The sequence below is a fragment of the Colletotrichum paranaense genome (assembly GCF_030867605.1).
Source record: "Colletotrichum paranaense strain IMI 384185 chromosome Unknown Scaffold_3.1, whole genome shotgun sequence".
NCBI classification, from domain to species: Eukaryota; Fungi; Ascomycota; class Sordariomycetes; order Glomerellales; family Glomerellaceae; genus Colletotrichum; species Colletotrichum paranaense.
Window position 1 is genome coordinate 2,180,642 of NW_026848961.1, and position 14,171 is coordinate 2,194,812.

General features: G+C 54.9%; 5 protein-coding genes across 5 annotated transcripts; 3 read left to right on the forward strand and 2 right to left on the reverse strand.

The window, feature by feature from the left end:
* Window positions 1-4,310: 4,310 nt before the first annotated feature.
* CPAR01_04290 (uncharacterized protein) lies at window positions 4,311-4,622 on the forward strand (the record flags this gene model as incomplete). Its single annotated transcript, XM_060488571.1, has 1 exon — window positions 4,311-4,622. The coding sequence occupies one exon, from the start codon at window positions 4,311-4,313 to the stop codon at window positions 4,620-4,622; it is 312 nt and encodes a 103-aa protein (XP_060352777.1).
* Window positions 4,623-6,128: 1,506 nt separating this feature from the next.
* Window positions 6,129-6,746, reverse strand: CPAR01_04291 (uncharacterized protein; the record flags this gene model as incomplete). Its single annotated transcript, XM_060488572.1, has 3 exons — window positions 6,129-6,353; window positions 6,479-6,561; window positions 6,614-6,746. The coding sequence occupies 3 exons, from the start codon at window positions 6,744-6,746 to the stop codon at window positions 6,129-6,131; spliced, it is 441 nt and encodes a 146-aa protein (XP_060352778.1).
* CPAR01_04292 (uncharacterized protein) lies at window positions 6,411-7,789 on the forward strand (the record flags this gene model as incomplete). Its single annotated transcript, XM_060488573.1, has 2 exons — window positions 6,411-6,747; window positions 7,386-7,789. The coding sequence occupies 2 exons, from the start codon at window positions 6,411-6,413 to the stop codon at window positions 7,787-7,789; spliced, it is 741 nt and encodes a 246-aa protein (XP_060352779.1).
* A 1,079-nt stretch (window positions 7,790-8,868) lies between these two features.
* CPAR01_04293 (SH3 domain-containing protein) lies at window positions 8,869-10,927 on the forward strand (the record flags this gene model as incomplete). The annotated part of the gene is made up of 3 exons (XM_060488574.1): window positions 8,869-9,027; window positions 9,172-9,945; window positions 10,001-10,927. 3 exons carry the CDS (start codon window positions 8,869-8,871, stop codon window positions 10,925-10,927), a joined length of 1,860 nt encoding a protein of 619 aa, XP_060352780.1.
* Window positions 10,928-12,562: 1,635 nt separating this feature from the next.
* Window positions 12,563-13,804, reverse strand: CPAR01_04294 (centromere binding protein B; the record flags this gene model as incomplete). The annotated part of the gene is made up of 1 exon (XM_060488575.1): window positions 12,563-13,804. One exon carries the CDS (start codon window positions 13,802-13,804, stop codon window positions 12,563-12,565), a length of 1,242 nt encoding a protein of 413 aa, XP_060352781.1.
* Window positions 13,805-14,171: the final 367 nt, after the last annotated feature.

Sequence of the window (14,171 nt, forward strand, 5' to 3'; positions counted from 1 at the left end):
TTCTTGCTGCGGTTTCTACTACTTTGCCATGAGCAGACGGACAGGCGCTGGCGCTGCAGATTTGTATGCTGGAAAGATCTGCAGGAGGTCCTCGTCACCACTCACTCACCTCCTCCACAAGATTTGCAAAATTGGGGGCTGGGGAGGATAGGATTCTCGTCCTATCCATACTGCAGGTATGATCTTAGTACACCAACAGAGAGGTTTTGCTTGAAGACGAGGAGCAGGCCTGATCCTTAATATTGTTCTCTTTGTTGGATGGACGTAATACGGGTGACTGGAAGGAAACGGATCAGAGAAGGTCACTTCTGAAGGGATGATTTGTACCATATGCAAGCCCGTAAAGAGTACTCATGATTTTCCTTCTGGCTAGGGCATGGAGACTGCGATGTTAGGAAATAATGCACCACAGCGCTCCCCCCCCCCCCCCGTCATAGCCTAGTTCACGAAGGAAAGCCTGACAGTATCACAGTCTAGTAAAAGTTTCAAAAAGCATCACGGGACCGTGACGCCGGAAAGACGAACAAGGCTCAAGTTCAACCTTAACCTCGACCTCCAGCATGCTCGCACATTACCAACTGCCCGATCAGGGCCGAGGAAGATAGGCTACCTACCCTACCTACCTACTGACCTGCCTGCATACTTCCGCCTCCGCCGAGTTCCTCCCCAAATATGGCCTAGACCCCCGCGACTCTCTCATAGACATCTCCAAGTACAACTAGCTGCAGACGGGATAAACTCATCCGAACCGGGCGTGATAACAGAGGTTCAGGCGAACCACGGGCATCTCATTCCCGTTCGAAAAGAGAGAAAGGGAAAAGACGTTCATTGGAGATGGTTCAGGGGCGGGCCGTGCTGAAGCCCATGGTGTAAGCTCACGATAGCAAGAGCGGTAAGATGTTGGAAATCCACACAACCATGAGGCCAAACTCTGTTCTTATCTCTCAATCTCTCGAGTTTTCCCCCCTCGGATGTTGTTTTTTCTCCCTGCGGCTTCTCTTTGGGTCAAAGAAAACAACAGCTCGAAGCAGAAATCCCCTCGCGCGGTATGACATCCCCCGGCCGTGCACTTGCAGACGCACGCACAACCCGCACGGGGTCCCGGGCGTCTGCCCACCCATCTCACCACGCCATCCATCCCGGGCTTAGATGGTCAGGCACATCGAGGGAGTAATGGATGATATTAGCTGCATGGGAAAACCAAAAAAGGTAAAAGGCCAAGAAGCTACAGCATCGTATGAGCAAGCTTTTAAGCTAGGTGGAAGGGGCCGAATGGAAACAACAAGGTGATAGGGGTGCTTGTTACAGGATATTTTGGATTGAGTTTTGGTGAAGCTTCACGCCCGAGAGTTGAGCGCCGAGGAAGGTCCTATTGGTGGTGTAAAACAACTTTACATATCTCGCTGTACTGCTCTGTATTGGTGGAGGAGAGATTTTGCAATCTCTTGCTTGGCATGATAGAGACCGGGCTTGCGGAAGACGTCACCAGAAATTGACAAGTATCATCAGCATGGCCGAGCTGGCTTAGATCCTCGTTGAGAAGGCGGCAGATCTTCTTCACTGGATGCTCGTACACGCGTATAAACCACGACGAATCCTGTTCGGGATACGTCAAGCGAAAGGCAGCCGAGTGATACTTCACATAGACGGCAGGTCTCATATTGCATACCGGGCCTCTTGAGAATGCAATGCTTTGTGAAGCCACTCGAGCAGCGGCGACCTCTTAAACTGAGAGCAGGGTTGCGAGAGCAATCTGTAACCCCAGCTACCTTATACTATGCTTGGTCGTCAAAGGGGACTGCGCATGCTATTTCTGGACGGGCAGACCGTTGGTCCGTACAATTCATTGGCCCGCAAGACCGTCTGCCGTGTGCCGAATCCGAGTCCAAAATACCTGATTTGACCGGGGATAGTGGTGTCCCGCGGGAAGGGCCGCCACGGTTTGCCACTCCGAGGAAGGCCGACAAAGACTAAAAGAAGAGCGCCTTCTGCAAGGGCCGAGGAGGACGCGTCCTGGTGGTCTGGCGTTGCATCGTGGACCAAGGCCATGCGAGAGATCCCTTCTCCCTGCGCCAAGTCAGCCATTCGCTACCAGAGTCGACCACCGAACGGCAGTGGCACTTGGTGTCCTTCCTAGAGCCCGCGAGTCGGCGGCGGAAGATCGGCGCTACGGAATGGTGTGAACGGGACTTTGCATGCCGGCTGTCTTTCTGTGATTGTTTCGGCCTGATTTCGAGGTGTAAGTATGGGTGGTGAAGAGGTGTAGCCTGTCTTTCCGAAATTGCTTTTTTAAGGCACTGACGAGAGAACGATTGGCGTCCATTGGCCGAATACAGCTTGTTCTACTGAGTCTGCCCGTTCACTCTGGTACTGTTGGCGCAGCTGACGACTCATGATAGTAGAAGCAGACTAGAGACATCGTCACCGTAAGTGATCGCCCGTCATCTCAACAGGGCATTCGATTCTTGGCCCAATGAGCCATTCTAGTTGGGCGTTCAGGGTCAACGCTACGTATTTGATGCTCCGGAATATGGTACTGCACTTCCGTTTCTCTCACTCACCCCGCGATTGGGGCTGACAGGTCTCACTTTCTGGCCAGGGCATCCCGATGTGAGGCAACCCTGACTTGAAGATCATCAACCAGGGACGGGCCAGGGTTCCTCTCCGTCCTATTTGGAACTCTGAAAGCACTTTAAGTCGCAAAGAATGGGTGCGTTTTCCTGGCCTTTCATTGGTGATGATGCCGTTCTCTGCCCCGTTTCAGGCGACATGGGACGTCGAGTTTCAAGTTGTGTCGTGCCCGCGAACGGGACGGGCTGGATCCGAACACAACTGCGGCACGAGGTTAAAGCTAGACCTTGCTCCGCAAGCTCAGTAGAGCAGTAGTAGCCAAGATAAATGCAAAAGTGTGGGTTAACGTGACCCGGGGTATTTGGAATGCGAGTCTCGCTATCGGGCTTGACATGCCTGGCGCATTGTCTTGCTTGGATATCAGCGGGTTTCGCATGCCATGGATGGCACTGGACGTACGACGCGCTGTTGCAGATGCGATTTACCGGGAGCTGTGAATCTGAGAAGCTTCTAGAGTCGATGACAAGTAGCATAGTCGGGAGACATGTCAGGCCAACTTGATCAACTGTGTATCGGTGCGCATGAGAACGGGGGATATGGTGCCGTGGGGTCGGCAGAAGACGCGGCTCTGCTGCCAATATTCCGTCCTACGTCACGCCCATTAAAGTGCTTCTATATGCTGCTGCTTTGGGTTACCAAGCATTGGTGTAAGAGCCAAATGGGGCCGGCGCAAGTTGCAGTGCAGAGTGTCCGTACCGTAGGCTTGGTAATCCCAAATGAGCCCCTGCAACGTCAACTCGATCCGCGTCTACTCGAGCGCCAGCCGCGTTCCGTGAATGCTGTACAGAAACTAACACCGGTAGCGATCGACATCAGCGGCAGAGAGATGCGATTAAAAAGCATCCAGCTTTTCTCCAGCCAGCCCTGCCACATCCGTCAGGCAGTGGAAAGGCCAAGAAGGGGCCAGGATACCGTTCCTGAACCGTCCCACTGAAATGGGTCGTTGGCGGGGTTTCTCTCTGCAACAGCCATTTAGCGCACCTGGGGCCTGGACAAGACCAAGGTGCCATCAAGAGCACCACGGGTGGGGGAATGGAGAACGTAGCAATCTATTCGAGGCGTCGGAAACCTGGGACGGATTGGGAAGAGTAGCGGTGCAAGGGAAGCCGGTAGATGAAGTCATTCTGATGAGGCGTGCATGGGCAACGTCTATGCAAGGTACAGCGCCGTTGGCCCTGACATGTAGTTCGCAGAAAGGGCCGGTAGGTATCTGACGGCACCAACGGAAGAAAATGCACTTTGAAAGCGGCGGAATGCGATTCGACATTGTTGGTTCACTTGGTTGACAATGGCTGCAGGACTGTTTTTGTGGATGCGCGCGCCAAATTGAGGAAGCCTGAACCGACGCGTCGGCGCGTAAGCTGGTCCTCCATTCCTTGCTGATCAATTGGCTAAGACGCATTCTGGCCTGGCCTAGACTTTTGAATCCTCGCAAGCGTATTTTGCTAGCGTGAAGACCAGTGTATCCTCACTCCGCAGGCTTTGAACCTCTAACGGTAGGGCAAGATCGCCATGTCGTTCAGACAAAAAGCCGATTAGGTTTTGAGCCGTCTCGACGGTGGAGGTCATTGTAAGAAGGGTTGGAATGCGCATAAGGAGTCGAATGTGTGCCATTACCCATATTGGCCTGTCGACGTCCGCATGACCAGTATCAACAGACGATATCAAAAAGATTCGCGATGCCAGCTTGGCGTGGATCGCACTGGATCCACGAGACCCTTGTAATAAACGTCGGGATATTTGCCATGCAATTGCTTGCTAGCACCTTTTGGTGGGATATGCTGCGTCATCCGCGGCGTTCCAGGCCGCCCGAAAGCCGCATGGCAACCGATGAGATCTGTGACAACGTCGTAGTCTGCGCAAGACTTAGAAGCCTACCGCCTGGCCGTAGAAGTGCAGCTCTTCCGATGACACCAATCGCGACATCAACAGGCCGTACAGGTAGACGCCGCAATCTCACGTTATACCGGAGAGGTCTAAGGTACGGATAGGCCGTGTTGTCTCGGCCTGGTGGCCGGGGAAAGATTCCGTGTGACAGGGCTCGACCGTAGGTTGGGTTGAGGCCGAAGTGGCGTCCAGGCCGTTGAACTTATTAGGCTGGAACTCAATGGGTCCCAAAGAGATAATTACCGTCCGGGCCCGCCGCATACAGGGGTCCTAACCAAGAGGCATTTGTTCAAGTGAGCTGTCCCTGATTGAGAAAAAGGAAGAACTCTGCTAGAGTGTGGCCGATAGATGGGGGGCACAGGATACCCCTTCTTCCTGCATTGCTCGGGATCACAAGGGAGCGAAGGAGTCTTTGCGTTAATCGATAAGGTGCCGCCATGAGTTTCCATCTCTTGACCAGTCCCCTGCGTCGCACTGCCATCCGGGGGAGCTCATCCAACTCTGCCAGAGACGGGATAAGCTGTCCAAGAGCGAGGTCAGTTCATGCAAAAGCAAATGTCAAAAGCTCTTTGCTCTTGTCATTGGTTGTAAACTGATGTTTCGCATGGGGGCGTGCAAAGCTCAATCTAGCTTGAGGAGGGGTGTTTGCGAAAATCCAAAAAAGGTCTGTGTTTGAGTGGAGGTTTTGCCATGTGCGCGCCCAGGGAGACAGTGGCAAAGGCTGAGCAACCGCGGGGAGGATGCCCTCAGGGGATGGGGTCCAGGGTATGACAGTATTGACGGCAAGCGGCCCAACCGCTAGCCAGGCTTCTCGCTGTGCGATGTCTGCTGCGGCAGATTGGCTTGTTAATGGTTGAACAGCTCCAGCCCTTCTTGCGGTAAGCTGTAGAGAAGGACAAGACTATTGGAAAGCTGGCAGCTATACGCTAAACGAGGGCGTCTCGGACGATAGCTGAGAAAGAAGGTGGACTCTAGTTTGTCGTCAAAGGGTAAAAGTCATGCTCGCTGACTGGTAGCTGTCTTGTATCCCCATCGCTAGCTGCTCTAGCGCCCTTGGATGAAATCCAGTGCCGTCGTTATGGGCACTACGCACCGAGTCTTGTGCTGCTATAGCTGGCCTGTCGCGACCCTTCACTGTCGTCCAAAGATTCGAGCTAGGTATGGTGCTTCGGCTCAGAGCCGGTGGCTGCCTCCAGCATGAGGCTTAGGGAGCAGAAGGGCGAGACATGCAGCTGCAAGATGCGACTGGCACTCGAGCTGCTAGTCCCAGGGCCCTGAAATGACTATGCCGCACAAAGAATGCGACCAAAGGCATCCATCGGGCGTTGACAACTGGACGTCCAACGTACCGAGAGCTGGCTCTCTGTGGTTCCGTTGAGTGGAAGGAGGACTGTATGGTGTAGAATCGGCTCTCGTGACATTTCCCGACTGCTATCTCCATGGAAGACTCTTGGGGGGTGATTTAAGCTTTCCATCTGAGGGTTGCTGCTGCTGGGCCACCACGCCCGCTGTGGTTTCGCGCAATGCCCGGTCCGTACGTAAGACGGTTTTAGTCTCCGTGCTCGTGGGCGACGGCTTCCATGTCTTCGGACTGGTCTGTCAGTCAACTGTCACCGGGTGCCTCCCGAACTTGCTGTTGCTGCGTTACCAGACGGAGCGATCTCTGACGGTGGCTGCTGTTCTAGCTGTGATGGTGTAAGTGTACTGCCAAGTGACGGTTGTCGGAGACTTGGTGCGCCAAAGGCTGTAGCAAATGTAGACGAAGGTTGAAGAAGAAACATTCTCCTATGGATGGCATCCATGAACTTGAAGCACGGTTGATGGAAGTTCCCCTTCTACACTACCTAAAGCATCACTCAGTAGCATTGTCTCGCACAGCCTGGCAGCAGAGCATGCGAAAGGCAGGCGGCGCGGCACACAAGGTGACAGACACGGCGCACGAGGGCCTTTGCCCACATACTCCCGTGGCGAGACGCATGCCACCATCCATAGCCATCTGCAAGTTGACACCCTCGTTGGAGGGCAGGACACCCACCCGTAACCCTAGCGCAATTTACCCACCCACGCCCAGTGGGCAGACTGGACAGACGGGTACAGACCGGGGTGTCGGCGACCCTCGTCGGCGAGTCCCACCAGTCAAGCCCTCTCCAACCGTCTCCCCCTCGATTCGTCTGGTCTGGTGGGATTTGGGCCATGGGAGTCCATCCCGGGCGTTGGAGTGTGGTCATAGTGTGTATGTGTGTGTGTGTGTGTGCCGCAGCGCTCCGTAATGTAAAGTGAGTAAAGTAGGTGGTAGTGAGTACGGGGTACCCAGGCACCTTGGGCAGATGCTTGGTTGGGCGAACGAGCCTTTTCTACCCTCGTCCGTCCGCGCCGCTTTCTCTCGAGTCGCTTCCCTCACCTCCTCTCAACCCTCCAGGTCACTCGCAGCAAGTCCGCCGCACGCCGCACTTCAGCGCAATCTTTGCACTTGGTCGCGCATTCGAAAAGCTCAAGTTTGGAGTCTTGGACGACAGTCATTGATCGAGGAACGACGAGAAGTTGTGCATCTGCCAACCTCACATCCGACCCCTGCGACCCCGCCGAGTACCGTGTAGCCCGAGTTGAGTCGCGGGTCACCCTGTTTCGGAGGCCGAGAAAGAGAGAAGGATACAGCCGTCTTCCGAGTCCGAATAAGAAAGCAGAGGAGAGACAATCCCACGAAGTACTGCGCCAGCCCGATATCCAGTGGAAACGATTTTTCTTTTCTTCTTTTTGCTCCGTGTGAAGTAAGAAAATCAAAAAAACGAAGCGGAAAACTCGGAAGGACATTGTCGAAACTGATCGCGTGGTAAAAGCGTATTGGAGAGACACACACAAACGGGCAGACGAGAGAAAGATCGAAAAGTCGCACGGACAGAGCAGAAAGGAGCTGTGTAAGAAAAGAGAAAGGAAAGGCAAGGAAAGGAAACCTACGCCAAACACCGAGGCCGACGACGTCGAACAAGAAGACCTTGGGAGGATAAAGAACATTCTCAAGAAGGAACCAACGACTTTTACCCGTCGATCTTTCCGCCTGCCGCACCATTTCTCAGCCCGTCGCTTTCCTTTCCAGACAAAGCCCAACGGTCCACGGCAAGCACCACCACCACCACCACTCCGTGCCTTCCACCACCAACCGCACCTCCCCCACGACTCAAGTAAGGAACGCAATCCGAAGGGAAAGTGCGACCCAGTCATCATCGCCCCTCCTTCCTTCCCGTTCGCACTGGCATCAGCCTGGTCCCGGTAACCTACCAGTCCCAATCAATCAATCCCCCCCCCTCTCTCCTTCCCTCCGTCGAAGGGAAGAAAAAAAAGGGAAAAAAAAAGAAAACAAGCCATCAGTGGAAGGAACAACACTCTCAACTCAAACCCAACCTAGCAACACCTCTCGTCCTTCATCTCTTGGAGAGAATCCCGCCTGGTATACACACACGAACCACAACAGCAACAGCAACTGGAATTGCAACGCTCATACTTGCACCACTTACTTTGCACCTTCAACAGACATCGACATTTGGGTCTCGTCTTGTCGCAGTGTCGCTTATAGTTGCACACTGATCCACGCAATCCACGCCCACCCCCTACGAAGACCCCCTGGTTTGCGCCCAATCACGCCTTGCCTTCCTTACTTTGCCTTGCCTTGCCTGGCGGAAGGAGCATTTCCCACCCAATTATCCCTATCTTCCCTCTCTCGACCTGACCTGACCTGACCTGCCTGCACCTGCCTAACATCAGTCAGTAGTCAGTCAGTCACTCAGTACCTAACCACCACTTCATACTTTCCCGTGTGGTGCAACAGGGCCCCCCGTCACCACTCCCACTTCAACTTCCTTTTCGCAACAGCATCGCACTTAATTCTTGCCAGAATCTGCAGCTGTCCTCTCCTCCCCAAAGTGAGGGAGCGTCACACAAGATGAAGGTTCGTTATCCTCCACACTCCTGCCTCCTGGTACCTGCTGTTGTGCAATCCTCTCTCTTTCTCTCTCTCTGCTTCTTGCATCGCATTTCCATTCATCTTCTTCCCCCTCTTCCCACCCCTATCAATAGTTTCTCTCCCTCTTTCCAGAAACCCAGTCGTGTGCGCGCGCATGTCACCACCACCACCACCACCACCACTAAACACCAAACACCACTCTTGTGTTCTTGCGATTCCTTCTCACAACTTCACATCCTCCCCAAAAAGAAACCGGTGCACAATCTTGCATGCGCTCTGTTTCTACCTCTCTGTATCTCTGCCCTCAGCCCTTTTGCGACATTTTGCGCTCCCTTTCTCCCACTTTCCGCCGTATATGAGCAACCCCGCATGCGCCCATGCTCATACCCACGATGAATCGCGAATCAATGTCCAGAAATCGGTTTTCCGATCACTTACTGACAGTCCCTCACCTTATGCAGGCCCTCCGTCGGTCCATCAAGGGCGAAAAGGATAATGCCAAAGTCAACATTGCCCCCAAGTCTGCTGTTGCTATTGTCCCCCCAAAGAAGGTGTGTGCTGATAGATGCCTCAATCCCCATGCTGCCCCATGCGCCTGGGCCTCCACCACGCGCGTATGCGTATGGTGGGGGGAAAGCTGACAACTACGCAATCGCATTTACTCCGTATGCTGACCGCTGGAATCCACCTACCAGGTTATCCGAGCCCTATACGATTATGAAGCCCAGTCCAACCAAGAGCTGAGCTTTTCGCGCGGCGACTTCTTCCACGTCATCGGCAGAGAGAACGACCCCGACTGGTACGAAGCCTGCAACCCAGCACTGCCCGACGCCCGCGGCCTCGTACCTGTAGCCTTTTTCCAAGCATTAGGCCGAACCGAAAGAGATAGTGGCCAGTCCGACGGTGCTATGCCCCGGCCACCAACCATGTCTCCGACAATTTCCAAGAACCCCGATCACGATTCCGGCTATGCCGAGGCTGCGCCGCCTCCCGGCGCAATGCAATCACCACCCGCAACTCAGCCGACGCAGCGTATGTCTAGGTCCGGCAGCAGGTCCGGCGCGATGGTCTATGGTATCGTCATGTACGACTTTGTTGCAGAGCGCGCCGACGAGCTGGAGGCTAAGGCTGGTGAGGCCATCATCGTCATTGCTCAATCAAACCCCGAATGGTTTGTCGCCAAGCCTATCGGCAGATTGGGAGGACCCGGCTTGATACCCGTATCGTTTGTCGAAATACGCGATATGGCGACGGACACCGCTGTCGGAGACGCCTCCGGGGCAATCAAGAAGGCCGGCATCCCCAAGGTCGAAGAATGGAAGAAGATGGCGGCCGACTACAAGAATAGTAGCATCACACTGGGCAAGTTCGACAACGGTGCACCGCAACAGGGCTCCATCGAGCAGGGAATGGAACGCATGAGTCTTCAACAAGGCGGGCGCACCAGTTCACAGAACGGTGCCAACTATGTACGTTTCTCCTCGTTCTATCATGGAAACCTTGAGGCTAACGCATGCCACACAGCAGCAACAGCAACAACAACAAGCTAGCTACCAGCAATCACGCAACTCTCAGCAAGCTGCTCAACCCAGTCCCTACGCCAAACCAGCGTCGCAGCTTTACGCTCCCATCTCAGCCCGTATTCCGAGGTATTGTTTTGCGGAAGACAAGTACTGGTTCGTCATTGAAGCAGTGCTGGAGGATGGCCGTCACTGGGAACTGTCCAGATACTACGAGGACTTCTACGACTTCCAGATTGCCTTGCTCACTGAGTTCCCGGCCGAGGCAGGAAACACCGGCACGCAAAAGCGTACACTCCCATACATGCCTGGTCCAGTAAACTATGTGACAGATCAAATCACGGAAGGCCGGCTACACAACCTAGATGCCTACGTTAAGAACCTCCTCGCGCAGCCTGCCTACATTGCAAGATGTACCCTCGTCAAGCAATTCTTCGCCCCCAGAGAAGGCGACTACGAGATGGACCCCAATGCGCCGAGCGACGAATACCGACTATCGGGCGGCTCGCAGCCTTCATCGAACGAATCACCAGCAGATGCGGCTTCACGACAATCCTCCAAGAATAACTTGAATGGCAATGGTTACGGTGCTCAGCAACGAGCGATGGGCCAGCCCGGTATGAACCGGCAGCCGTCATCTCTGTCGCAGTCACAGCCTTCTCCTGCCATCGGCCAGGGTCAAGTTCAAGCCATGAAGATCAAGCTCTACTTCAACGGCGATCTCATCGCGATCCGGGTTGCGACAGACATTTCCTTCCAGCAGCTGTACGACAAGATTGTGGACAGGCTCAAGATCCCAGTAGGCGAGGAAGTCCAGCTCTTCTACAAGGACGAACCCACCGGCGACAAGCCCAACCTCATGAGCGACAACGACTTGGACTACGCCTTGCAAAGGAATGAGAAGCTCCTCCTCTACGTCGAGCAGGTCTAAGGCTCGACAAGGTGCTACTCAGCTCGGACTTTTTCCTAGATGGTTTTCACGACTACTTGAGAGACAAAAGCATACCCCCCACCCGCCATTGCATTCTCACTTCATGATTCCCAGCGCACGCGACGCGTTGCTATTTACTGTCTTATTACACAGGCGATGGCTGATTTTTCCACTTCTATATTGTTTTCTCTTAGTAGCTGGACTCGATATACGACCATGATGCGCCAGTGGATCGACTCTCCTTCGCGCAAGCGGCTACGCTCCCTTTTCTTTCTCTTAAACTTCTTTGGCCCTCGAAAGGGTCCCCACTTACGATTTTCTTTTGGATGGTTATTGACGTTGATGATGGGGAAAAAGAAGTATTGATACAGCCCTCGAGGGTTTATATCTGTCCAAGAGTTTCTCAAACAGACTCAAGACGGATTTGTTTCCACCACGAGAACCACGGAGAGAGGACATTGGCGGGCGTTCATTGGTTAGACGGCTGACTTGAGCTGTCACAATTCTTTTTATTTTAGCACGAGACCCTTTCTCAACTGGATTTCCCCTCGGTGGCCTGGTCCTCAGTACTCGGGCGAAGTGCACGGGAAGGAAGACCGGTTCTGGGGGTTCTGATGATGAGCGAACGAACGTGAGGACGAATGAGGATGAGGTTCGGACAGATGGGCAAGGGACGGGCCCTATACCCGTATTTTAGCCAGAGATGAATCAAGACGAGCCTGTTCAATGAGTCCTACCTAGTCTTGATACGCGTGAGGGAGGATGTGAACCATGTGCACGAGCCACAGACGTGTATCTAAACAACCTGCTGTCCGCGCCTCGCCCCACTGACGAATATTTGTCAGAACCTACCCGTCTCCAGCTTATTCCAACCTCTCATTCGCTCCCTCGATACCCTCTACAATGAATAGCAATACCTCATGCCATCACCAAGGCCCGTAGTGTAGTGTAGCGTAGCGGAGAAGGTCATCTCTGTTTCTGAGTTGCGCCGCACCTACGGATCACGGGCTCGAGTCCCGTTTCTTGTTGTAAAAAAAAACATCCTTGCTTCATTTCGCATGACGGCAGAGGTCGGTATGGGCCTGGAAGGATCTTTTCGTAGGCCCCTCTTGTAGGGGGCTGGGCTTCTCGTCTTTTTGCGTGTTGTGATTAGGTGATTGGGACAGGACGAGTCCCAAGATACAGGTAGATGGCAGGTAATGTTAGCTACCTTAGACTAGCTGCATGGTACCTTATGTCGAAGAGTAAATGGCGTTCATACGATTCATCATTAAGGTACCTTGTGTAAGAATAGGTTACAAAAAGTAGCAACTCCCTCAGGCCCCCAGCACTCATACACCTATATACACAACTACACACGCGCAACGTGACTGTGCTTTTTCCTCCCTTGATACCTGCATTCCCATATCCGACAGCAAAAAGCCTTTTTTCGTTTTGTGAAAGTGGTGACTGGTCCATCGCCTTCTAATAATCCTTCTGATATACGTCGGCAAACCCGAAATATGGATTACCAATTACTGGAATATCCCTCGCTGGGGAGGTTTCCGTTTTCCGTTTGATAATCACTTTGCTCCCTTTTGCCAGACCCTTACCATACCTTCAATACCCTTCCCAGTCTTCTGCAATCGAATCTCCCTAGACAACAACGTGCGTAGACATATGCTCGACAGCCTCCTTAATCGTCCTAAGCATACGCTGGTTCACACAAAACGGGCACCGCAGCGGCCTCTCGTTGGCCGAGACCGGGTCGTCGTTCTTGATGGGCGTCAGGTTCAGCTCCGGCGTAGACGGCATGAACCGGTTCGACGCAGACACGACCCTCTGCACGGCGGGCGTCGCAAGTGCCGCCGCAGCGGTCCCCTGCGCGCGCTCCCGCTGCTCGCGCTCCTCTCTCGCCGCGGCCGCCGTCGCCTCGGCCTCGGCCTCCTCCTGCTGCAGCTGGCGCAGCGCGTTCTGCAGGACAATGTCCGGGTCCTCGTCGCCGTACATGGGCGTGTCGCTTCCCGGCGGGGGTGGTGGCGGCGGCGGGCCGACGAGGCTTGTGTCGGCGCTGTGCGGGTCGGGGGTATGTTGGACGGCCGAGGTCGGGGACATGGGATTCGTCGTCGCGGGTCCGCCGGCGCTCAGGCGGCGGAGGACCTCGTCGCGGACGAGGGCGCAGACTTGGAGGCTCGCTTCGACGCCGAGGGCGCGGAGGATGGCTTCGCGGATGGCGGCGGGGGAGGTTTCGGCGGAGAGGGCCATGAGGCGAGGCACGCAGTCGGCGAGGTAGGCGATGTCTTCGGCCGGGTTGATGCCGCCGTCGCCGTGGCGGCGCTGGCGGCGTATGAGCAGGCCGTAGCGTTTCTTGAAGCGGTGGATCCAGCCGGGGGAGAACTCGGGTGGCGTCTCGTCCTTGTAGCGCGGGAGGGCGGTGAAGATTGCTTTGGCCTTCTCGCCGAGCTCCTCGTTGGTCGGGTGGCGGCCGGTGGCCTGGACCTGCTGGTACCATCGCAGGACGAGCTTCTCGACGTCGGGCCAATTGCCGAAGCGCAGGCGGCTGCCGCTCAGCTGGGGGTTGTCGCCATCGAGGCGGGAGTATTTGGGACTCAGGGAGTGGGAGACGGTGGACTGGGAAATGTGCTGGCCATACTGGGCGTAGAACCAGTCGATGCAGGCCTTGTGGCTGGGGCGGATTGTCTGGGCATTGGCCCAGCGGCGGAGGGCGCGTCGTTGGTCGAGGGTGAGGGAGTGACGCTCCTTGGGTGTGCCGCCGACGGGGCTGCCGGTGACGTCCGGATCCGGGCCGCCGGGGAGGACGTCGTTTTGTTGTGAGGGGTGGTGGAGTTCGTGGGCGGCGTCGTGGTGTACGTCTTGGGTGTGGTCGTGGTCCGACATGGTGGATGAAGGAACTTCTCTCTTTTCCGTTTTGGTGACTATCCTCCCGATGCTCGACGCGCGCGTCCACCACCACCGAAAACCGCGATTTGCGACGAACGGGGGTTTCGCTCGGTGGACAAAAGCCCGTGTATTGAGGTAATGTGAATATGTGCAAGACGCGGGGGGAGGGTGTTTAATCGGATGAAGGGGGGGCCGAGGGGGCCGCCAGTGGTGGTCTGGGTGTCGTGGTGTGGTTTGGGAGAATCGTTGTATCCGTGTACGAAGTGGTTGAAGGGGGGAGTTTTGGTTAAGGAAGAGGAGGGAGCAAGCTGGGAGAGGGAAAATGTGGGAAAGCGCAAGTGTTTAGCTGCAAGCGAAGCGAGGG